Source organism: Mauremys reevesii, linkage group 12 (assembly GCF_016161935.1).
Source record: "Mauremys reevesii isolate NIE-2019 linkage group 12, ASM1616193v1, whole genome shotgun sequence".
Classification (NCBI taxonomy): Eukaryota; Metazoa; Chordata; order Testudines; family Geoemydidae; genus Mauremys; species Mauremys reevesii.
The window spans coordinates 11653987-11677802 of NC_052634.1; the positions used below are offsets into that span (position 1 = coordinate 11653987).

The following is a 23816-nucleotide window of genomic DNA, read 5'->3' on the forward strand; positions in this document are numbered from 1 at the left end:
AACATTTCAACGTTTCCTGAAAAAATGACATTCTGGAAAACGTATTGTTTGGGGTCAAAACATTTTGATAAAATCAAAACGTTTTGTTTAGATTTCAACTTCTTTTATATAATATAAACTTTGCAAAAACTGAAATCAAAAGTAATCTTGTGATGAAAAATGGAGATGTTCCATTCTGAAAAGATCAAAATACTTTCCCTGCAATTTTTCTTTCTAAATGAACTTGTCAAAATCAACTTAATGTTTCCTTTTCACTGAATCAGCATTTTCTGACTGAAAAAAAATATTTGGATGCCAGCTCCAGTGCTCCATCCAAGCTCCTCTTTTCCCATTCCCCATATGGACCTGGGAGTAGACTCTTCTTTTCCACGCTTTCCAGAAAAGCTTTCCAGCTGCTCAATGGAGAGTTTATGGGAACAGCCAAATGTTCTAGAGGTGGGTGGAGAAAGGTAATTCCTTCCGCAGAGGATTTTGATACTTTAAAATCTGGTTTCATTCCAATTTGGATCAAAACCCCAAACCTTTCAAAATTTTCCACAAAGGGGGATGGAACCATAGGCATAGGAAGCCCAGGCTGTGAAGGAGAAGCCTAAAAGCCAGGCTCCCCGGGACTTCCAGAGTCTCAGCTCCCCATCCACCCACCAGCCAGGCTGCTGAGGCGGCAGGTGAGCAAACTAGCAGGAAACAAGACGGTTTTCCAACGTAAATCTGCTGGAGGTCAGGGTTACATTGGACATTTGGCAAAGTCAAGCCATCGCTGTGGAACAGTTCCATTTTGAGGAATCAGCAAATTCTGATGAAACAAAAAAACATTTTATTGGAATTTCTCTGACCAGCTGTAATTCTGATCATCATTTTATATTAATGGGATCTAGGGAAAACAGCTGATTTTCCAGAAAAAAGCCCAAAAAGTCTTCAGAAATAAGGAAATACCAAGCTGGGTGCATAACCATATGGTAAGCAAGTGCCAAACCCTGTAGTCTGGGAATTTCAAATGTGACTATGGGAAGCAGGTGCACAGGGCCCATTACATTTTGTTGCAAGTTGAGCACCTAACTCCCATAGGTCCATCTGAAAATCCCAGCTGTGGTCTTTACACAGACCCTGCTTCCTTTGAACTCAATAGGGGTTTCATAAGGACTGCAGAAATGTTATTTATTAGTGACTGGCTTAAACCAAAACCCTAGATCCAAAACCCTGAGTTGTGAATGGTTCAGGATTGTAGCCTAGATCTGTATAAAAATTTCAAGACTAGCCCCTATCTCAATGATGTGTCCAAACCACCTTGATCTTCAGGGTGTTTAAAAACCTGGGTTTGAATTCTGTGACTCTGCCCCATTTCTGTTATTCATGCAATTTTACTTCTTCTTCCTCACCTCTGAGAATTAGGCTTGCCTGCCTGCTCTGTACGATGCTTCTCATTAGAGGTGCCCAGAAAACATGAGCTTGAAAAACTCTGCTGCTGCTGCATGGAGAAAGCGAAGTTGAGAAATAATGAACCCACCACAAAAAAAACAGACTGTAAAACCCAAACTAATGAATGTTTGGATCGTCTCCGGGGCTCTGCATGTGTCTGATAAAACAGATGCAGGTGTCAGAGACATTTATGGTTGCAGGCTCAGAGTCGGTCAAAATCTCCCATCTCTGGAAAAAAACTGTGATATTTCACCAGCTGCTTGTGTTGGAAGGTAGTTTTATTCTTGACTTACTCTGTCCTCATTGACATGCAGAGCTGAACTCCCTCGTCTCTAATTCAACAATCTGTGCCCTTTCTTTCTACATCCCCCCACCACACACAGTAGTCACCACCTTTAGGTGCATCACAGCCCTTCACTGCCTTGTCTCAGTTGCGCCACTAATATTTAATATTTTTTTTCCATCAGCTGCAAAGTTAACCTGACACACTGATCCTAAAATCACCCGGCTCTCTAACTATGCACATAAACTCCTTTCCTCTATGGCTGCTTCTTGGTAGGGGGACACACCACTCATTGCAGGCGGAAGCTTCCGTATAGGCAAAAGTGAGATATTTAATATACTAATAATTTGGACATGGTTCAGCATTATAATGGATGCCCCAGCACACGGAGGGGTTAGCCTGATTCTCAAGACATTTTACATAAGGATATTATGGGGCTAATCCTCCATTGCATTGTACAATGTAACCGAATCAGCCTGGTAGCATTTCACACACATGCAATATGACCAAAGATGCAAAGCTGTGTCTAGAAGGTCTCTCTGCCTTGCTACCCCACTCACAACTTACTGACAGTTTGAACATTCCAGCAAACCCAATTTTTTTCATCCGGCCTGATCCAAAGTCCATAAAGGATAAGAAATAGACTCCCATGGACCTTAATGAGTCTCCGATTGGGCCCTTTGTCTCTATTGCACTGATGAGATAGCATTCCCGCCCCCTGGTTTGACCGTATATTTTCATTTCAATTCTGTTACCCTTTATTTTTTACCCATTGATATGATTGGAGATTGATTCATCCCCTTTTTGGGGGCCAGGGGACCCCCCAAAATAATGGAAATGCATAAAACTGCCAAGGTTTTTTGTTTGTTTGTTTATTTGTTTGAGGAGGGAGACGATATAGGAAGATGAAAACTCTTAGCTGGAGTTGATCGGCACAGATCCATTGAAGTCAATAGAGTGATACTGATTTATTCCAGCTGAAGAACTGGTCCCCAATATGTATTAGTTAATACGTATATGCCACAGTAAATCCACCTGCCACTATAGAGTAAGGAAGCGGTGCCAAACAACAACAGGTGCATGGCCACTAAGGGCTTTGGCAATGCCGAACGAGATGATATGAGGATGAGGCGTTGGGTAAGGATTCCGGTTAGAGATGGAGTCGAGCTATCTGGGTCTTCATCCTTCATACCCCAGCTCAGGACATTCAGGTCTGAGCGGGTGAGCAGGTGGCCGGGACCCCAGCAGGCAGCAGTGTGCCATTAAAAATCCTGCCCGGCCCGGCCCACTCTTCTCCGCCCCTCCTGTCAGCATTTCCACATGCTTTCCTGACCTCCATCACTTCCGGCGGGAGGCGGTTTCCGGGTTAGCGTGTCCATACCGCTACCTGGTGTCCGCGGAGTCTGAGCGGCCCCGGAAGCAGCCCCGCCGGCATGGGCAGGAAGAGGGACCCGGCCCCACAGGAGTTGCAGCGCCCGCGAGGCCTGTAAGTGGGGAAGGGTCCTGGGTCCCTGCTGCGCTGTGCACCCACCCACCCTAAGCACGGCCGGCCCTGCTCCCTGGACTCAGGCAGGCTGCCTCAGGGTTGGAGCCCCGGTGCCGGGATGAGCTTGGCTCTGTACTGGGGCAGGACGCGTCCCACAGGCCGAATCCGAGACTGGGGGCTGCGGCTCGCCGCCTGCTGGACCCTGGGAACAGCTGGGTCGCGCCTCTTTCCCCACCCCGGTCACTGGACCCCACTCCCCTCCGGCATTGAGGGTAGAACCCAGGAGTCTGGAGCCTTAGTCTCCATCTGCCCCCCACCCCCTCGCCCAGCTGGAAACCTAGGAATCCAGAGTCCTCCCTCCCAGCACTCCTCCCCCGAGTGTCACACATCAGCCCCTTCCCAGAACCCAGGAGTCCCAACTCCCACCCCGCTCCCTGCCCTACCCTCCCTCACACATACCCCAAGCCCTCTGCCCTGACCCCTGCGTCCCCCGCATTCCCCAGCCCTCTGTCCTGACCCCTGGACCTCCCACATCCCCCAGCCCTCTGCCCTGAACCCGGCACCCCCCTCTCACACCCCCAGCCCTCTGCCCTGACCCCTTTTCCCCCCTCTCATATACCTCCAGCCCTCTGCTCTGACCCCTGCACCGCCCTCTCACACCCCCAGCCCTCTGCCCTGACCCCTGCATTCCCCAGCCCTCTGTCCTGACCTCTGCACCCCCCATGACCCCAGCCAACTCCAGCACCCCCACACATCCCCAGCCCCCCACACCCACAGCCCTGACTCCTGCACCCCTCACATCCCCACCCCCACCCTGAGCACCAAATGAGAGCTCCTGCACCACCCCCACACATCCCCACCTGCATCCCTCGCACCAAATGGGAGCTGCCCAGGTAAGTGCTCCACACCCAAACTTTCTGCCCCAATCCTGAGCCCCGTCCTTCATTCTATCTCCCAGCCAGACCCTACACCCCAACCCCCAGCCTGCTCCTGCACCCGCAGCCCTGTGTTCAGTGCACTCCCACCCTCAGCTCAGTGCAGAGAGAGAGGAAGGGAATGAGCTCAAACCAGGGAGAAGGAAGGTCCCCACTCTATGTGGGCAGGGCCGGGACCCCAGACCGGCAGCAGGCTGAGTGGCAGCGGGTTGAGCCACTCAGCCCACTGTCGGTCTGGGGTCCCGACCGCCGGCCCCGCTCAGCCCGCTGCCAGCCCCAGGTTCTGGCTGCTGGCCCCTTGCCAGCCGGGGTCCCGGCTGCCAGCCTAGGTGAATGGAACCCCAGGCCAGCAGCAGACTGAGCGGGCCGGCGGCGTAAGATCAGCATTTTAGTTTAATTTTAAATGAAGCTTCTTAAACATTTTGAAAACCTTGTTTACTTTACATATGACAATAGTTTGGTTATAGAATATAGACACAGAGAGACCTTCTAAAAAAATGTTAACACGTATCACTGGCACGCGAAACCGTGAATTAGAGTGAATAAATGAAGACTCGGCACACCACGTCTGAAAGGTTGCTGACCCCTTGGCTATACAAACCCACCTGGAACTCCATATTGCCATGGCTTCCCTGACCCAGGACCAGAGCCTCCATGAGCTGCAATCACTCATTGCAATCACTCCTTCATGAGCTGGGACACTCCTTCAGACAGGTCCAGAGCACATGATGCTCTATCAGAAAAAAATATCAAGGGAAACCTTCCCCTGGCTTAGATGGAAACGGTACTTAAAAATCCACGCATATCCCAACTGTTTCCACTTAAACCTGGTTCCATCTCAGCCACCTCTCTCCCATCACCGCGATGTACTAACATGTCACTTTAGCAATAAACTCCCCTTATAAAAACATGCCACCGTGAGCAAAGCAATTGACTTGGAGGCTGCAAACAAGTTTCCCTTGAACAATAGACACTGGTAATAATGCTCCATGCTTCCACAGCCCCTTTTGAGTGAGGAGCTTAAAGTGCGCTGCAGGGCACTCGATTTTACGGGCGAAAGGTGACATGACTTGCTGCACTGTGAGGCAGAGCCAGGGATGGAACCCAGGGGTTCTGACTCCCAGTGCTCCCCTCTACAATTTGCAATGATTTTCATGGTGAAGGTGGCACTTGGAGGGTGGGTGGATATGGGTGGAAATGTGATCTGTGGCTCATGCACACATACGCCTTTATGCAAAGGCCTTAGCACAAAATCTATTTAATTGTTGGTTTGCCAGCCTCTCCCTTCCAGAGACTACAAATCTTTAAAGGGATTGGGCCTGGAAGGGAAATAGAAGACACTCCCATGACCCAAAATGAGGTTCCCGTGACTCATGTGGAGCAGTAGGGGATCAAGGCAGAGTGAACAAGGCACAAAATGGGTCCAGAAGAAGTTGTTCATGATGGTGTCAAATGAGTCAATTGCTTAATTCTATCCTGGCCCTGCATACCTACAGTATTGCCCAGGCTGCCCCCACAGCTGTGGGCATTTTTACAGCTCAGGGAGCAGCAGAAGCAGCGTGACTGCTTCTCTGCTTTGGAAGTCAGAAGCAGAAAGCCCAGATCAAGCCCCCAAAGAACTCATCTGTGGGCAAGCCGGGAGGGAAAAGCAGGTAGGAGTTCTGTTCTTTACCGGATGAAGCTCTGAAATGAACAGTTGCAGAAGGTGAAAAAAAAAATACCAAGTGGTGAACATTCGGGACATCAGAACGGGATATGAATATTTCATGGGAACAGCATGCGAGGGCCTGAGCCCGGGAGAGGAACATGAGTACTGATCCACTAGCGGGGAGTTGGCTGGATGTACGAGCATGCCGGGAGTGAGCCGAGGCAGCAGCAGGGAGTGCTGGGGTGAATGGTGAGAGACTCAGGCTGACTCTGACTGCACTGGCGTAAAGGAGAGGTGTGAAAAAGCCCCCCACATGACTGCAGCAGCACCCTTTCAGGGAGGGACTGGGGTCCAGGAACACATGGCGTATTATACGCAGGGCTGCAGAGTACAAAACCATGCGATTCACGGTGCCATTCCTCATTGCTGCCCTGCTTCCGACTGCTGCCCTCCACCTGCATGGGGATGGTGGCTGTCCCACTCTACCTTCACCAGTCTAGCTCTGCCCACTGCCCCATTTCATCCGCTGCGCTCCACTCACCACCTGCACTGTCCCATCCACTGAATGCCTGGCACTGCCCATCCACTTCCACCTGCTCCTGCTGCCCTCGGCCCTGCTCCAGCTTCTTTTCAAAAGAGCACCAGTGGACATTCTGCTGGAGGGGCGTGAGGCCCAGCACTCAGATTGTCTTAAGAGATCCCTGCCCAGGGTCCTTCAGAGTGACAGCTGAGGAGGAGTTTTTTGTCCCCTGCATCCTGGCAGAGACTCTCTCAGCTCATTGATTACAAACCACTGGCAGCAGACCAAAAACCGCAGGAGAGATTTCCCGTCACTCAACCCTGGCAGCCTGTAATCGGGCCGGAATCAGGGGCTGTGCTTGGCACAGAAGAGGGCGAGATTCCAGTATTCATTAATGTGCTCAAATATCCAAAAGAGACAAGCAACAACGGAGCAAAGCTGAGCCCTGGTGTAAGTGGGTGCAGCTTCCCCAGGATGAACCAAAGGCGCACGCTGCTTGGGCTGAATTTTGCCTTGTGTTTCCACTAGTGGGAGCAGGGGGAAAAAACCCACAAGCTGCATTCTCAGCTGTGGACCCGAGGAAAAGTTCAGAGCAAACCCCAACACTTGAGCCAGAAGATTTGCAGGAGTTTCAGAGGAACCAAGCAAACGTTTTGAGGGAATTTCAGCCTCTTTTCAGTTCTAGGTGAAAGCTTGATGTGGGTGAAATATGAAGAGACATATGAAAGGCTTGAAATCTGAGCACTGCCCCCAACTGGCTGCATACCAGAAATCAGCCCGTGTGTTGGAAATATTAAATTAGGACCATTTTCAGAGAAAACAGGCCTTTTTCCGAGCCAGGTTCTTTTTTCACTTAGGAACTGAGAAGTTTCATAGTAGTCTTCATGAGTCCAAGTGAAAACAGGCCTGTTTTGGTTTGGAGCCAAGTTGCCATTTCCCCAATATTATTCCAGGGGTGCAATACTGGGTGAAATGCATGTGCAAAATATAGCCCTGAATAATGTTGCAAAAGGGTCCATGGAAAAACATGTTGCAGTTTTGCAGGGCCTAAGTCAAGACCAATGGAAACTCTGGGGCTATGAGCCGAACCCAGGCAAAAGTCCATTGCGTTCAGCGTGGACATCTGGGGTTATTCAATTCAAACGCAAAAATGTAGGGGGTTCAACTCCACATCAAGCAAAACCAGACAAAAAATGTACAAAACTCCTGCAAAAAAATTACCCCAATCCTGAAATCGGACCCACGGGAGCCCGTGGCCTGCTTGGGGGCACCAGTGACTGTAGTGTGATGCTGTATGGGTACAAAAAACAGGAGTACAAATGTCATCAGATACTGATGCAATTCCAAGATCAAGGCTTTAAGTGTGGAGTGAAATTGCCAGGATGGATATTCTCTGCAGGTACATCTACACCGCAGCTGGGAGCATGCGTCCCAGCTCAGGGAGACAGACACGCTAGCTCTGCTTGAGCTAGCATGCTAAAATAGCAGCCTAGCTGGGGAGAACACAGATCCTGGCTCGGAGTAGCTTCCCAAGGGGTTCAGGCATGCTCCTGGCTGCAGAGTAGACGTACCCTATGGCAACAAAACAGCGGGATTCGGGGCAATGCACCCACTTGCCGACTTTTTTCATGCAGCATCTGGCACTTCCTGGTTCCAGTCAGGCTGGAAACATAGTAAGAGGAGTCAAGTATCAGAGGGGTAGTCGTGTTAGTCTGGATCTATAAAAAGCGACAAAGAGTCCTGTGGCACCTTACAGACTAACAGAAGTATTGGAGCACTTTGTTAGACCCATGTAAGAGGAGTGTCATTCATGGTATATCAGTGCTTCTGGTCCAGCTAGAAACGGGAAGCATAGAGGACAATGGAAAGGAAGATGACAGGCCTCAATCTTCCCATAACAATGAAGAGGTTAAAAGGAGTTACTGTAGGTGGCTGACTTCTTGTGGAAGTGAAGGGAAAGTTATTTACTTGTTCCCATAATATAAGAAGTAGGGGCCACCAAATGAAATTAATAGGCAGCAGGTTTAAAACAAACAAAAGGAAGTTCTTCTTCACACAGTGCACTGTGGAACTCCTTGCCTGAGGAGGTTGTGAAGGCTAGGACTATAACAGAGTTTAAAAGAGAACTAGATACATTCATGGAGGTTAAGTCCATTAATGGCTATTAGCCAGAATGGTTAAGGAATAGTGTCCCTCACCTCTGTTTGTCAGAGGGTGGAGATGGACAGCAGGAGAGAGATCACTTGATCATTACCTGTTAGGTTCACTCTCTCTGGGGCACCTGGTATTGGCCACTGTCAGAAGACAGGATACTGGGCTGGATGGACCTTTGGTCTGACCCAGTATGTCCGTTCTTATGTTGGGAGCATTAATTTATTAATGATGTGTCAGGACACCTAGGACCTTGGACAGGAGTCCTTTATTACTGGAAATCTAAACAATTCTCATCTCACGTCAGCTTTACAGTAGGGTAGCTCTGTTGATTCCAACAAAGCTACTAAGTGATTTATACCAGCTTAGGTGAGATTAGAATCCAGGCCTTTGTTGTTGTTTTTGTTTTTTTAACATTAACCAAACTTTTTTTTAAAGATTGGGCTTGGTTCAAGTTTCGGGTGAAGGTTCAGGTTAGTTTGTCTATGATGGGAACCTTCTCACTCATCATTAACACTGAATAATGTTAATAGTACCATGTATGAGATAATATCTTCAGGCTGGGCTGAAACTGGACCTGGAAATAGTCTTATAGCATGGATTCCCCACAACTTGTGCTGGAGCTGGGTGGGCACTTGCAGCTCTGGGGACTGGTATAGGCAATGGCACATTTCATATCTAGGCCACCAGTTTGAGGTAATGCCCATCATTCAGAACCATCTAATTCATTGGTCTCAGCCTTTTCCATCTGGGACATAAGAACATAAGGGACCCCATACTGGCAGGTCCTTTTATCTAGCCAGGACCCTTTTCCCACTTAGCGATACAGGAAGGACAGGGGGGTTGTGACCCCTCGACAGCCATGCACGATCCCCTTTAGAGTCATGACAGCCAGGTCAAGGACCCGGATCTAATAACTGATCTTTGGCATTGATCTGATGAATTAGTGGCTACTCAGCCTGGTCGCCCCTTGACAGGCGTGCCGCCTCTCCTAAAACGACCCTATAACAGACATTAGCTCGGCCCCTGAGCAGAGAGGTCAAGGACTGAATGGACCAGGGAGAGTGGACCCTTCTTTAACCCTGTGATAGAGATTGTTCTATGCCAGGATGGAAGCACGTTGGCATGGGGCGGCGTGAGGAGTTACCCTGGTCACTGTCCAGGCTGTAACAGCGCTGTGGACAAAGACTGGCCTTCAGTCTCCCCAGGGCTGCCAATCTGGTGCCTTTCACAAGTGCTGAATTAACTTCATTCTCAGGGACAGCGTGGACAGAGTTTAAAACAGTCTCATTGGCTAATGTGACAGAAGTCGGAGGGGGGGGGTGTCCAGGACTCTCATAGTGCTCCAGGGAATCTGCTTCTTTGGCAGCCAAGTTATTAAACTTGTGTTCCCTTTGCTGGCTGTGAAAGGACAAGAACAAAACTCCAGAGCCTCCTGCTTCCTTCAAACTCCTTTGCTGCAGTTTGCTGCTTTTCAAACTCAAATGGAAATCAGCTGGAATCAAGGAAGCCTTTTCTTTGAGTCACTTCCATTAACTTCCATGCTGCCAGCAGTTGAGGGGGCATTGCCCACCTACAGGGTCAGAGGAGAAACCCATTGGTGGTGATGGGGAAGGACAGTGGCCTCACCCAGATCAGCACAAGAGCATTACTATTCGGAACAAGTTAACTCAAACAACAGATCAATAGTTACACATGGAGCCAGCCTCTGCCATCAGGCTTCGGACAAGGAGGGTGAGGAGAGAGTGCAAGAGATGCTCATGCGTCTTTGCTTTCTTATCTTGGAAATTGTTATTTTCCTGCACTTTTCCCCACCAGCCAGTAACCACTGCACAGCTCAAAGCGGGCATGCCCACAAGTGTCTGTGACTGCCTGTGTGCCCACGTGAGCACACGTGTGAAGTCACAGGTGAGCACGGTGTACATGCTCATGCATATGGGTGTAGGGCATAGGCATGGTTTGCATGTCTATAAGCACGTGTGGGCATGGGCATGGGCATCTGTGAGCCTACACGTGGTGTGTGTAACCAAGAGTATGACTGCTTGAATAATGATTCTCAACATGGATCATCAGCAGGGGTAGAACCCAGAACCAGCCAAAACACAGTCCTCTGCCACTTGAGCTAAAGGACTAACTCCATGAGATGATACATTAGTAGGCTGTTATCTTTGATGTGCAATGGCCACTACAAGGGTATTACGCTCACATGGTTCACACATCCCTGGGAATGCATGCAAGATGTAAATGTGCATCTCTTTACGCACATTGGTGCACGAGTGTTTGTGTCTGTGGATGTCTGTCACCAAATAGTGTCTCTCATTAAGCTCCTGTGATGGATGGGCTCTAGTGTCGAACTCAGCAAAGCACACTGCCGTCCCGGGGTGCTGGCTGAATGCATTCAATATCACAGCTGCTGCCTGTTTAACTGAACCCACCGTTCCCTGTGGCAGCCCATCTATGTGCAGGATTTTTCACTCTTTCCTACGGGCCTCATTCATAAAAAGGGAAATGGCCCGGCTGCTGACTCACCCTATTGATCCTTTGTTCTAGGCTGACACCACAGGAGCACTCGCAGTGGAGTACGTCTCTATCGCGCGCAAAGTGCCCAGGCTTACATGAGAACGAGGTGACCGGGATACACCCCCAGCTCTGCCAGAGTCCCCCCCCCGCCCCACTGCCACTCTAGTCAGACCTGACACAGAGACATAAAGACCAATTCACATTCTCCTTCCCTTTGAGTAACTTGGGGGGTGGGGAGGGAGGGAACCGGGGTGTCAGTCAGTGCCAGCCCCCTGGTCCGTATCCCAGTGTCACCTTTGCTGCCTGGTGGCCACATGCCCCTGCCGGCTCCTGTGCCTTTTGCATGCATTCCGGTCACAAATGAAGGACTGGCCACTGCTGCCCATGGTGGGAGTCAGGACAGGTCACCGGCAAGCTTCTCCCAGGCTTAGCCCTGACCTGAGTCATCCCCTGTTTTTTCCACTACTAGGCACCCACACACACAGCCGGGCTAATGCGGATCAGATACGAGGGACAACCACCCTTCTCTTCTGCTACTGGGATCCTTGAAACCCAGGAATCTTGCAGCGAGCAAGCAGGTGCAGGCTAGGAGGGAATTGACAGCAACCCAGCTGGAGGAACCTGTGAGGTGTAATCCCTACATTGGCATTGTGATTATATTTCCAGGGGCAGTACATGGCCCTAATTTCATTTCTTTTCCCTGCACCACTCCAAAAGAGACACTCAACCAGCATTCCATGGCCTCTCCCCTGGAGCCAGCCCCACTTTTTGCCCACCCTTGGCACTGCTCCACTCACTGACGCAGAGAAGTAGGATTTTGCCTGACACACCCCGCAGACAGTCAAGTAGCGCCGGTGCAACACGCGGACACTAAAAAGTCACCCCTGAGCACCAGAGAGTTTTAATCACCAGTTGTGAAGCTTGCAATTAAAGCCAATCATTTAAAGAAAAGAAAAGAAAAAAAAAGAAAGAAAGATCCTCGTCATCGGAGACAGAAGAGACCTATTAGATGACCATGTCCGTCTGCTGCCAGAGGAGGAATGGGTGTCCAGGTAAAGGACAGCCCACATATCGCATTGATTGTGATCTGAGACATTATGTGTTTGGCAGCATCCTCGGCCTCTACATCCCTTGAATAAAGCTCATCTCTTCCCTTTAAACAGCCCCCCATCATGGCTAACAGAGGAGGGAAATGCCCCTAGCCGTCTCTGAACACTCCAAAGAGTTAATGCCTGCAGGGAGTGGAACCCCCCCCCCCCACCATGCATGCGTGCATGCAATGGGATTTTAATGAGAAGTTCTGCAGGCGAGGCACGCTGGCGTTTGCACCCGCCATGCCTGGCACCAAACTGACACCCCTCCCATCACTGACACTTTATGGCTGCTCCTCACTCTGCCCCTCTCGTGCCAAAAAGAGCCCGCTTCTGGCTCTCACTACACGCCTGTCGGTGCCTGCAAACCAAACAGGGGACTCAAACTTCAGCACCATTTATACTTTGCAAACACACAATCCCAGTTCATGTTTATTGGACATGCCCGGAGGCATCTTTAACGGCAACATCAGCCTCAGAGGACCAGCTCTCTCCCGATCCCAAAATACAGGCACACACAAGCCAACCTGTTCTACGAAGTGACCGAGCCCCAGCCCCAGCAGTGCCAGAGATGCCAGAGCCTTAAACCCCATGCTGGCAATCCAAGCAGACACTGGCACAGAGGTGTAAAGACTAATTCCCACTCCCCTTCTCTTTCAGTAACTTTAAGGAAGGGAACTGGGGTGTCAGTGAATGGTAACTCCCTGCCTGGCATCCAGATCTCGCTGCCTGGCATCTATATTTGCCTGCCCACCCCCTGCGTGGCATCTGCATTCCAGTACCGAGTGGGTAACAGAATTTGCCCTCTTCATTCCTTTGCAAACACCCTGGTGTTCTCTGAACCGACAGCCGCTTCCCTAGATCAGCAACCCTCCCTGGCCCCCTCCCACCCCACTCGCCCCGAATGCAGGAGTCCCAGACTCAGCGCTGCATTTTCTTTCCCGACTCGGGGGTCTTATCCCGCCCCACTCAGGACAAAACCGGCCAGAGCCCAGGCTAAGCAGCAGCCGCCCCGCGTAGCAAGGTGGCATCGAAAGCCCCTGGCATGCCCCTGGGGCCGGAGCACCCACCGAGCAAGACCCCTGTAGATACCCAGAGGGAAAGCAGCTGCTCCTACCTGAGGGTGGCGCTCTCCCCTTGTCTGACGGTCACGTTGTCCATAGCTTTGGGGAAGGTGGCATCTCCGCTGCGCACGGGCACTCCTGCGGGCACAAGGAAGAGCAGCCTGAGACAGAGGACGACGAGGCACCTCCAGGGCACGGCTAAGCCCCCGCCGACCCCCATCCTGGGCAGCGGGGACTTTCCAAAAGGCCAGAAACACCCCCGACAAGGCAACCAGGAGGAACCGGGATGGTGGGGGAAGAGGCAAACGGGGCGGGAGCGCAGGGCAGGCACGGAGCTCCTCGGAGATTAGCAGCGCCCCTGGCAATCCAGCCTCAGAGACCCGAGCATCCGGAGGGAGCCCCCAGTGTTCCTCGGGCGAGGGAGGAGGAAGGGGGCAGCGGGGTGCAGGGGCAGAGGAGGGGGCGCGGTGGCTTCCCCAGCCGGCTCTTCCCACGGACAGTTCGGAAGCTCACTTTGCCCAGGCGAGCCCTGCCCCCGCGAGCTCTAAACTCCCATCTCCGGGGCGGCGGCGAGAAAGTGAGGAGCCGGGCAGGGCCCTCCGCGGGCGCCGGGCACCGCAGTCCGCTCCGCCGCTGCAACTTGCTGGCCGCGCCGGCTCCAGCCGCCCGGGCTCGGCTCGGCTCGGCTCCGATCTCCGGCGGGCGCAGGGAAGGAACCCGGCTGGCCCCGGCTCTCCTCAGCGCGGGCAGGGCGCGGCGGCCGGCGGGAGGCGCGAGGCGCGCAGCAGAGGCGCGCAGGAGCCGGCGGCTGCCCCCACTTTCAGCAGCCCAGCTGCGCGCTGCCTCCCGGCCGGGACCATCGCCTCGGAGCTCGCCCGCCCGGGCGCTGCCTTCCCGGGGTTGTCATGGCAGCGCCTCCATCACTGACCAGCGCCCGGGCTCCGGCCCCGCCGCACTGAGCAACGCGGAGCCGCTGCGGGGCTCTCCCACTTTAACCCTGCCGGCGCCGGGCCGGCTTTAACCCGCTCCTCCCCACCAGCCCGCCTTTTCGTGCCCCCCCCCTTTCAGCTACCGCGGCCACTTTGCTCCTTCTAGCGCAGGGAAGCTCCAAGCCCATCGCAAACATTAATTACTGCCTGCAACTCGGGATTATTACCCACCACTTGGCAGACGGGGAAACGGAGGCACGGAGCAGCAAGGTCACACAGGGGGTCAGCAAAAGGAATGGGAACAGAACCTGCCTGTGCTGGCCATAGCACCACACTTCCTAACGGCGCTGACAAGCTCTTACATAGGAGCTACTTTAATCCCTAAATACTTTTTTTTTAATCCACTCATAACTTCGGACATAGTGCAGTTGTATTATACCTAGTCATTCCTCCCTCCCTCCACCAGCTGCTCAGTGCGTTGCCATTTCTCTGCACAATTTCCTGCAGGTAAAAGGTGCCAGGTAGACAGCCCTGGAGAACGAAGTCCTTTCTTTAGCCGAACAGGTACAACGCAGGCAGCCGAAGCGCCAGTCTCCCACTATACCTTAGTGTCAAGCCCTGGCACACATAACTCCTGCTGAAGTCAGTGCAAGCTGCAGGTGCCCAGCACTTGTGAAAGTCAAGCCCTTCATGCCTGCTGTAAATGGTGGTTTTAGTGGTGAAGACACTCAGGGCTAGTCTACACTTACCAGCCCGGTTGACGCAGTGAGTTAACTTCTCGGAGTTCGAACTATCGCGTCTAATCTGGACGCGATAGTTCGAACTCCAGAAGTGCCGGGGTCGACTTCGGTACTCCACCACTGCAAAAGGCGGTGGCGGAGTCGACCTTGGAGCCGCGGACTTCGATTCCGCGGCGTCTGGACGGGTGAGTAGTTCGAACTAGGGTACTTCGAATTCAGCTACGCTATTCACGTAGCTGAACTTGCGTACCCTAGTTCGACCCCCGCTCTTAGTGTAGACCTGCCCTCAGGAACTGATCTGAGACTTCCCAATTCCTTTCCACACACAGGGCACCCACCAGCTATTAGATAGCACCAGGATATATATGTGTGTGTGTGTGTGTGTTTTGGTTTGTTGGTTTGTTTTTAAATCCCTGCCAACCTGAGCCGGATTCACACTGGTGACCCAGATGTGAAAATATCCATAGCCCACTACTCATCCCTGAGTTTCCCACTCCCCCTGTAAACTACTATTTAATTCACTAACTGGGCTAATTAATTTCTCAGACATTATGAGATTTGCCTGGTAGAGAAGACACTATCAAATAAAGCCTTATTTATTATTATTATTATTATTATTGAGCATGCTAATGGATTGCAAGAGAAGGGGATGGCTTTGCCAGTCTTTTTGTGCCTTCTTGTCACATTTTTTTAAGATTGTTTGCTCTGAATTTAGCACTGGTAGAAGGTGCTGGATTGACAACCCTAGAGACAGAAGTCATATTTATCCACAGCTTCCGCATTTCAGGAACAGACTCCCAATAGGAGGAGTGAGACAAACAACCTAACTAAGTTTAAGATGGAGCTTGATATGTTTATGCTGGGGTTGCCTGTGATAGCAGGGGACTGGACCACATGACCCAGGAAGTCCCTCCAGTTACATTCACAGCATACATACAGCAAAGTTAGCTAAAAGCATAAAATATCTGGGCTGGAAGGCTGCAAGGTAACTACTTTATTTCTTAAAATTTGGCATGATCACACACACAGGAACCCAATAACAGAGAGCAGGCTGCTTCCCAGAGGGACACAACTCACCCCACTTTACTATTTCCCTGTACACTGATTGCTGAGCCACCAGATTGCACACTTCCCTACAGAGGCCTCTAACCTGCAAGCAGGACCAGGAATACCCTTAGGATTTAAAGTGAGAGCTTGGTGTTTTTACAGCACCTTCCAGCCCTAAGCTCCCATTTCCCCCCTGCTGTGGTAGGGAGACACCCACTGGCATGAGGAGTTCAGTCTCAGTGGTCCATTCGGTCCCGATGACTGCCAACAAAGGGTTAAACCGACTTAATTCATTGTTTCCTTTATTGTTGTAATGCTCCAATGCCCCAGTAAGGATTGGAACCCCATTGCACCCCACCGTACAAAACAGAGTGGAAGATACATATGAGGCAGTGTGGAGGATCTCAGCTAGGAAGAAACCTGAGAGCAAACTGGGCTTATTTCACACAAATCTTCCCAATTCTCCTCCAGGCTGCTCATGACCGGTCTGTTGGCAAAAGACCGGTCTGTCGGCATTCTCCTTTAGCAGCAAAAGAGGAACTCCATTCAGATAACCCTTCTCTGCCTGTTTCCCAATGCACAAGGTGCTGTGTTGTATTCTAGGTTAGTGGGAGCTGCTTAAATCAAAGTCTTTAAAGGCTTGTCTATGGTGGTGGGGGAATTTTTTCAGGTAGACCCCCTCCATGTGGACACTGTTATTCCAGTACACATAAAACCCATGAAATGTATTGATCACAGGAATGTTGTACAACACTCACTAAGTCTCCAAGTCCCACCACAGCATGCACTGGGCTCAGTTTAAATCATCAGATGGATTCTCTTTGGCTGTTCTCAAGTCCTGGGTGGGCATCTGATGGGGAGCTCTTCCTCCCATCTTTGACACCCCACTAGTATAAAGAGACAGTCAGCACAGGAACACTACCCCCCATCCATATGCCCCACTCCTTCCCTCTATGAGCCTCCTGTCCTTCATTCTCATGCAGCCTCCGGTCACTTTTTCCAGTGTATTTAGACAAAGCAAAGAACGACTCCCACATGAGAAGGGCTGGGATAGGAAACAGTGAGTGAGCCTGTCACTTGTCAAAATCAAGGCTGCCTTTAAACATTAAATGTGCCATTTTCTAACTACACCACCATGCTGCCTGGAGTGATCTTTCCACAGGCCAGACTGCCAGCCTCTCTGCATCAACTCCCCTCCCCATTTAATATAAAAGAGCAGCGTTGGAGGCAATAATGCTTCGGGCGCGGAGGATGAAAGGAATGTTGAGGAGCCTGGATTGGGGGGGATATGAGAAAGATCGGAGCAGCGTTTAAAGATAAATTAATTCAGCTACACAAACAGGAGAGCTGAAGCATCCTCAAAACCAATTCGGACCATACAGAGATCTTCACAATGCAGGATACCGAGCGGCAAAAGTTTCAAGCAATGAAACAAAAGAAATAAGGACTGGATCATCAGAGCACACTTTCTTTGGCTGATCCGTGATGCTGTGATTGGGTGAAGCACGAAGCAGCATGGTCCAGTGGTTAGGGTGTTAACCTGGAACGTGGGAGAGACAGGGTCAAATTCCCTGTTTCGCCACAGACTTCCCTTTTGACCTTGGGCAAGTCACTCAGTCTCTCTGTGCCTCAGTTCCCCATCTGTACAATGGGGATAAAAGCACTACCTCTACCTGTGAGGGTAAACACAGTAATTATGAGGGGCTCAGACTCTACAGGAATGGGGACCATGTATAAAATAGAGTAGATAGAATAGAGTGAGGTGGGGCAGGGTTACCTAGCAATAGGAGATTGGCAATGATCTGATGATTTTCAGTCATCCCCCCCCGCCCAAATCCAGCCTGCTCGTACCAACTGCTACCGACTCCCCACTCCACTTCCCTGTCTCTCCCTCTTGCACATATACAATGTACAAACAAATGAGCCTGTCACAGCTCATCTCCTCGCCGTTCGCTGTAATTGGTTAGGGTTTAAAAAATATCCATAGACAGTAAACACATGCACACAAACAGCAAAAGAGAAAAAGAAACCCAGCTTCCTTTGAATAATTCTGCGGCTCCAGGAGCGGAGGAGCCAGCAGTCAAGTCCAGCTGTGACTGTGCAGCAGCAGCAGCAGAGCGAGCGCTTTGTAGCTTCCTCTGGGGACACGGGCAATCATTTTCCTTTGCTGGATTTGGACCACGACAGAAGGCTGGGGTCTGGTATACATGGGGAGGGCGCTTGCACACTGGCACCCAACTGAACAGAGAATGTGGCATCTTTTCTGATCTTTCCCGGCTTTCTTCACACTCCAGTAAAGATCTGTTTTCCTTATGCCTGTTGCCTGCCCAGGGCAAATACGGCAAGAAAAATATCCCCAACCTGTTCCTTCTTTCTAAGAAGGCTAAATGCCCCCCTCTCCTGGCAGAGTCCATAAGCAGCGTGTGCAGGAGGCTCTGCAAAGCAAGGTACAGACCGGCCAGGAGAAGGATGGCTAAGGGTACTAGTGTGCATGTGTGTGTGGGGAGGGGATATTAGAGAGACGGATTTAAAGACAGGCTAAACTGGGATAGTATTTTCCCTGGGATTATCAGAAACTGGAGGGAAGGGGGCTGCATCGACTGACGAACCTAGGAAAGGCGAAGGGGGAGGATAAGCAACAGTTCATGGGTCTAGTCTATGGAGAAATCTCCAGGGAGAGTCTGAAGGAGGTAGAAGCCACCTGAATGAAAGCAGAGAGCCCAGGAATCTTGCCGTGTCATAGGCTGAGTGGATGGGAGCTTTAAGAGTCCAGATAAGGTGTGGCAAAGCAGGCTGAAATCCTGGCTGTATCAGTGAAGCAAAATGCTTTTGAGGTGATAGTTACTCATATTTCTAGAGAGAAATGGACAGAGACAGTGCAAACTTCAGAGAGGGCGAGATTGGCCAGGCAGACAGTGCAAAATTCAGCCGTTCATAAGGACTTACATCTTTCCACCCTTGACTCACATGGCCCTGTCACAGTTCTGCTATGACCTTCAACTTCAAGCAAGGGCATTTTCATGCAAACACACTCCTAATCCCACAGCAATTCTCTGTAAAAAACCACCAAGTTCCACCTGCATTAGCATCCTCACTTGGCTCTGATGCAAAAATGGCCCCTGGTCTTGTGAATGGTTTGCAAGCCTTCCAGCACACACAGGCTGAACTTCTAGGGGTTTTTAGCAAGACTAGAAATAAGCATAAGCAAAATCTCCAGATCTGAACTTTGAGGAGCTTTGGATTGGGTTCCAGATGCAAACAATTGTCAATTTGTAGTTAAAGGCTGTGAGTCAAGTGAAGCCAGGTCAATTTCATGTTATTTCAGTTTTTCTGCAAACTTGGCAGTGTTCATGTTTAGCTTACATGCGGGTGTGTGTAGGAGGCCATTGACACACACACACACACACACACAGAGAGAGAGAGAGAGAGAGAGAGAGAGAACCAAACACTACACAGAAAATATAGACCCACTAACATGGAAGAATTTCATTTCAGATACAATTTCACCGGCATAAATTCTTTATATATTCAATGTATACAACTAGATGAGCAACATTTTGTTTCAATTTACAGACTCTTTTATGGGGAAAGAGCTCAGATACTGCACTGAGCTCAGATACTACAGCATAAAAGCTGACGATGGATGGACACGTATACAATTTTGAAATTGCTAACTCTCATCTGAAACTTAATTGATCCAAAACTCATCTCTAATAGCCACTGTAACACCTATGCATACAGTACCCTTAACATACGCACACAATTATTGCACCGACCTCTTTCACACAACATGTTACAATTTATCCTTCAGCTTCCTCAGGGTTATAAACGTGCTTTGCAAAACCTCACACTCGCTACATAAGCAAACCCCTCATTAAAGTCAGTGAGTCCTAAGAGTCTAAAAAATAAAGATTCATTGACAATACAAAGGATTCTCACCCCTCCGCACTGACGGAGGACACACAGACTAATTTTTTTCCATTGCTAATAGTGGTCCCAATTAGGAAACAATGATCGCACGTGGTATATGGCTGGTGACCTTTCAGAACTCTCTCCTCCCCAGAGGAATTCATACCATGAACAGAGATGATGCTCATGGATGGTCCACTGCAACTCTGCTGTGTCAGATCTCAGAGGTTCATTCCACCCCCCAGCTCCACCCAAGGAGTGATTCACTTTCTCTTCTCCTGTTATTTTTTTTTTAACCCCCTGCCTGTAATTTCCCATCACAGCCTGACCTCTTGCAGGCTAACCTGATAATGTGACTTACCCCTCCTCCTCCTCCTTCGTGTCTCACAATCCCCATGCTCCCCAAACCCCAAAACTGCTCCGGCTCTTGTCTGGCTAATGCTTTCCGGGAGCTGCCCCAAATAATTGTTTGATGTAGATTCAGCAGTAGCAGCAGCAGCTGCTGTCACATTTGAAGAGGAGCGATGATTATTAGCAACATATTTATTGAGTTTAAAAAACATAATACAAGAGGCTCCGTTAATCCCCCAATAAAGATGCAGTTAATATTTAACTGGCATTTATTTAAACTTACAGTAACTGTCCAATTAAATTTAAATTAAGTATGCATTTGGGAGCCTTCCCCTAAAGCCTAGCCGGGATTCTGCAGCTCCGGTCCTTCTCTTCCCTGCACTTTACACTAGGCGCTTGGCCATAAAAAGAACATTTCCTTTGCCCTTTAAAAAGCTAGTCAGTTTGGGGTTGGTTTCGTCTCTCTCTCCAGTCTTCACTGTCTGGGTCTTACATTAAAATGGAACTTAACTCTTTCCAGCCCATGACAAGCTATTTTGGAGGCTGAGCGACGAGCCTGATCTTGCAGACTTTTGCTCACACAAGTAAAGCCTGCTGACAGCCAAGGGGGCTGCTGGGGTGGGTAGGAAACAGCCACGTCCTTAAAAGTTGAAGGATTGGCTCCCAATGAGTCAGCTCCTACCCTGTAGTGCACAGCTGGCTTAGGTGGCCAGTGGAGGATTCCCCTTCCCTGTGAGAATCCTCAGGCTGTCTACAGTCATCCTGAACCATCTCCCCTCAGCCCCAACAGGGGCACTGTTGCTGGGGGTAAGCTTTTGTAGGTTGGTAGCCACCAGCTGCCATAACAGCCACATGCTGCTGGGGCAGATTACAGCAACCTTTAGGCTGCTCTAATGTATTATAGACTGGGCAGAGAGCCCCTCGGTATAGGCTCAGAGGAGATGGGGGTACACAATTGTCTTGGCACCTTCCCTTAAGTCTTAGTCCAAGCATTCCTCAGCCCCATGAGGGGCCCCAATATCTGTTTCGCTTGCCTACCTTTAGCCAGCAAACCTCAAACAATGATTTTATTTACCTCATGCCACAGTTGTACATGTACCTTTAATATTTATATTGGGAGTCCAAAGAAGTTATCTTGGAAATCCAGAGCAGCACAGGCACAGTGGAAGTTATTAAACAGAATTGATCTTTGCTCTCCTTGGTACAAATCAATATTGTTTTTATATAAATCTGTTCTTGTGGCATTGTTGGGAGCTTCGCTGGTTGCAGTAACACTTAAAAAGTCATTGCACAGTCAGACACTGCTTCCTCACCTGCATTTGATCAGGGCTGAGCCAGGTGCCAGAGACATCTATTGGTGTCAGATAAAAGCATGCCATCAGCCATCTAATAGTATTTTATAGGCATATGGCATTAACTCAGGGCTCTACAATTTACTCCAGGCTGAATTTTAATAGGGAGTAGGAGGGGAAAAAAAGCTGAATAAGCTAAAATCAAACAAGGCCTATATCTTCACCTAAAACATTCATGAGCACTGGAGCAGTTTGGTTAAACTTGAAAAAACTCAAACAAGAAGCTTCCAGTTGGGTGGTTTTATTCTTCTTCTGCCGTAGATTTAGCCTGTAAATTCTTTGGGGGTAACGAGAGTCTTTCGTTACAAGTGTCTACAGAACCTAGCACAACGGAGCCCAGTAGCAGGGGCTTACCAGATCTGGCTTCAGGTTTTTTTCTCCAGGGAAACAAACCTTGCACTGCGGAGGTTTTCTTCCCCTTCATCGAGTCTGGGATATTAATGTAAACTTTAGAATAATACAAGTCTCCCGCCAGCACTCGGCTCTCTACAGGTTTTGACTCCCTAGGCCCTCCACTTGGGAATGAAGGCAAGTCAGTCTATGAAGTACAACTCATACAAATCGCAAACCTCCTCCTCCTCCTCCTTTGAGTTCTTCCCCATGACTGAGCTCACGTGCCCTTATATCCCTAGTCACATGTGAGGCTCAACCCAGGACACCCTTAAAGTTGCATCCGACGAAGTGGGTATTCACCCACAAAAGCTCATGCTTCAATACGTCTGTTAGTCTATAAGGTGCCACAGGACTCTTTGCTGCTTTTACAGATCCAGCCTAACACAGCTACCCCTCTGATACTTAAAGAGCTAATGTATGCTGATAAGCCCCATCTTTGTTGAGACTTGTCAGCATTTTGACAAAGACAAAAGTTTGGATTCAAAAAATGGCTGGAGGAGAAGTTGACGGAGGGTGCTCTCTCAGTAGCTACAGCGATATGCTTAGGACACTCATCTGGGAAATAAGAGATCCAGGTTCAATTCTGTCTACCTGAGGTGGGGAAAGGAGTTGGACTCGGTTGTCCCCTGTTGCAGGGGAAGGCCTGATTTCGGAAGCTATGGGATAGCCCGGTGTGGGGCTCTGCCAGTCTCTCCTCTGGAAGCTGTTCCACTTTATATAAATAACTAAAGCATCATTAGAGCGGGACTTGCACTCGGTTCTCTCACTGCCTTGGTAAGGGCCCTAACCACCAGGCTACATAGTTATTCATACTAGCACGCCCTGACCCGACAACTATCCATTGGCAATCACACCGGCAGTTCATTATCATTCATGATGACAATGAACAGACCCTGGGCCAGGCAGAGTCACACTGGTAATTAGGTGGCACAGCTAAGATATGGCAGACCCAAGGCCCCCAATGACGCTTTAATGATTGATAAAAAGTAGAACAGCTTCAACAAGAGAGAAAGCCCCACAGCAGCATAGACCAGTGTACTCATCCCCAGTGAAAGGAACCAAATTCAAATCCCTTTTCCACAGCAGGGAGAATCGAACCAAGGAGTTCCCCATCCCAGCAGATGGGCTAAAGCTTACCAAGCAGGTCAGAGTTTTTCCTCCAGCTATTTTGTAAATTAAGTCCTTTGCTTTTTTCTAGAGGCCTGAAAATCTAAATGAATTTGTTTATGGTCAAAACAAAACATTTTGTTTCAATCTTACCACAATATTGACTTGAAATTTGATCAACTTTTTGATTCACACAAATACTTCTGGAGAAAAGAGTCACTTTAAAAAAAAACAAAAACAAAAACATGGCCAGCAAATCAAACATCCAATATTAACCCAGCTGTGCTCCTGGATGCTCCTCCCAGACCAAATTTGTGGCTCTTCATCAGGTTCATGTTTTGCTGATCATAAAGTAACAGTGCTTCATTTCACATGGCACCGAGGCAGACAAATCATTCACTCTGAGTAACAAAAGCAAGGCTCACCACTGTCGCAGTGAGTCAATTTTACTTTGGTTGCCGGCCTCCTGACCCTCGCAGCATTCCCCATCCAAGAATAATATTAATAATAACCATGCTATTAAGCAAGATGCTTGATTTGAAGCTGAAATTTTTGAGAAATGATCTCATAAATTAAATTCCCGGGGTACCATCTTTGAGAGTTAAAAGGCACAGTCGCCTCTGAATTCTGGGAATTGAGCATAATTACATGGAAATTGACAAGGCACAAATGCCAAGAATTCTGTTAACCTTTAATATCTCGAAAAAAACTCTCCCCTTGTAATTATCTCTTTCCTTTGTCTTAAATGTTACTGATGAATATTTAGTGGGAAAAGCAAATAAAAGGAGACTGAGGGGTGATGGAAACTGGAGCCCTGTGTAGAATAACTCTATAAACTTTGTGACTTGAGACTGGCTGTCACCAACAGCCCAGA

General features: G+C 49.4%; 1 protein-coding gene across 20 annotated transcripts in view; it reads right to left on the reverse strand.

The window, feature by feature from the left end:
* Positions 1-23816, reverse strand: part of LOC120375737 (protein CEPU-1) — a 757368-nt gene that overhangs the window by 260423 nt on the left and 473129 nt on the right. For 18 of the 20 annotated variants that reach the window (XR_005586712.1, XR_005586711.1, XR_005586710.1 and 15 more), the window contains one exon: positions 13168-13252. Coding sequence is in view for 16 of the 20 variants with exons in the window: in XM_039496604.1 (XP_039352538.1) it covers positions 13168-13252 (85 nt within the window). In the remaining 4 variants the exon portion in view is untranslated. Of the gene's footprint in view, positions 1-13167; positions 13253-13627; positions 13803-14008; positions 14059-23816 lie in introns of those variants that run through there. The other 2 variants (XM_039496619.1, XM_039496620.1) reach the window with 2 other exon arrangements.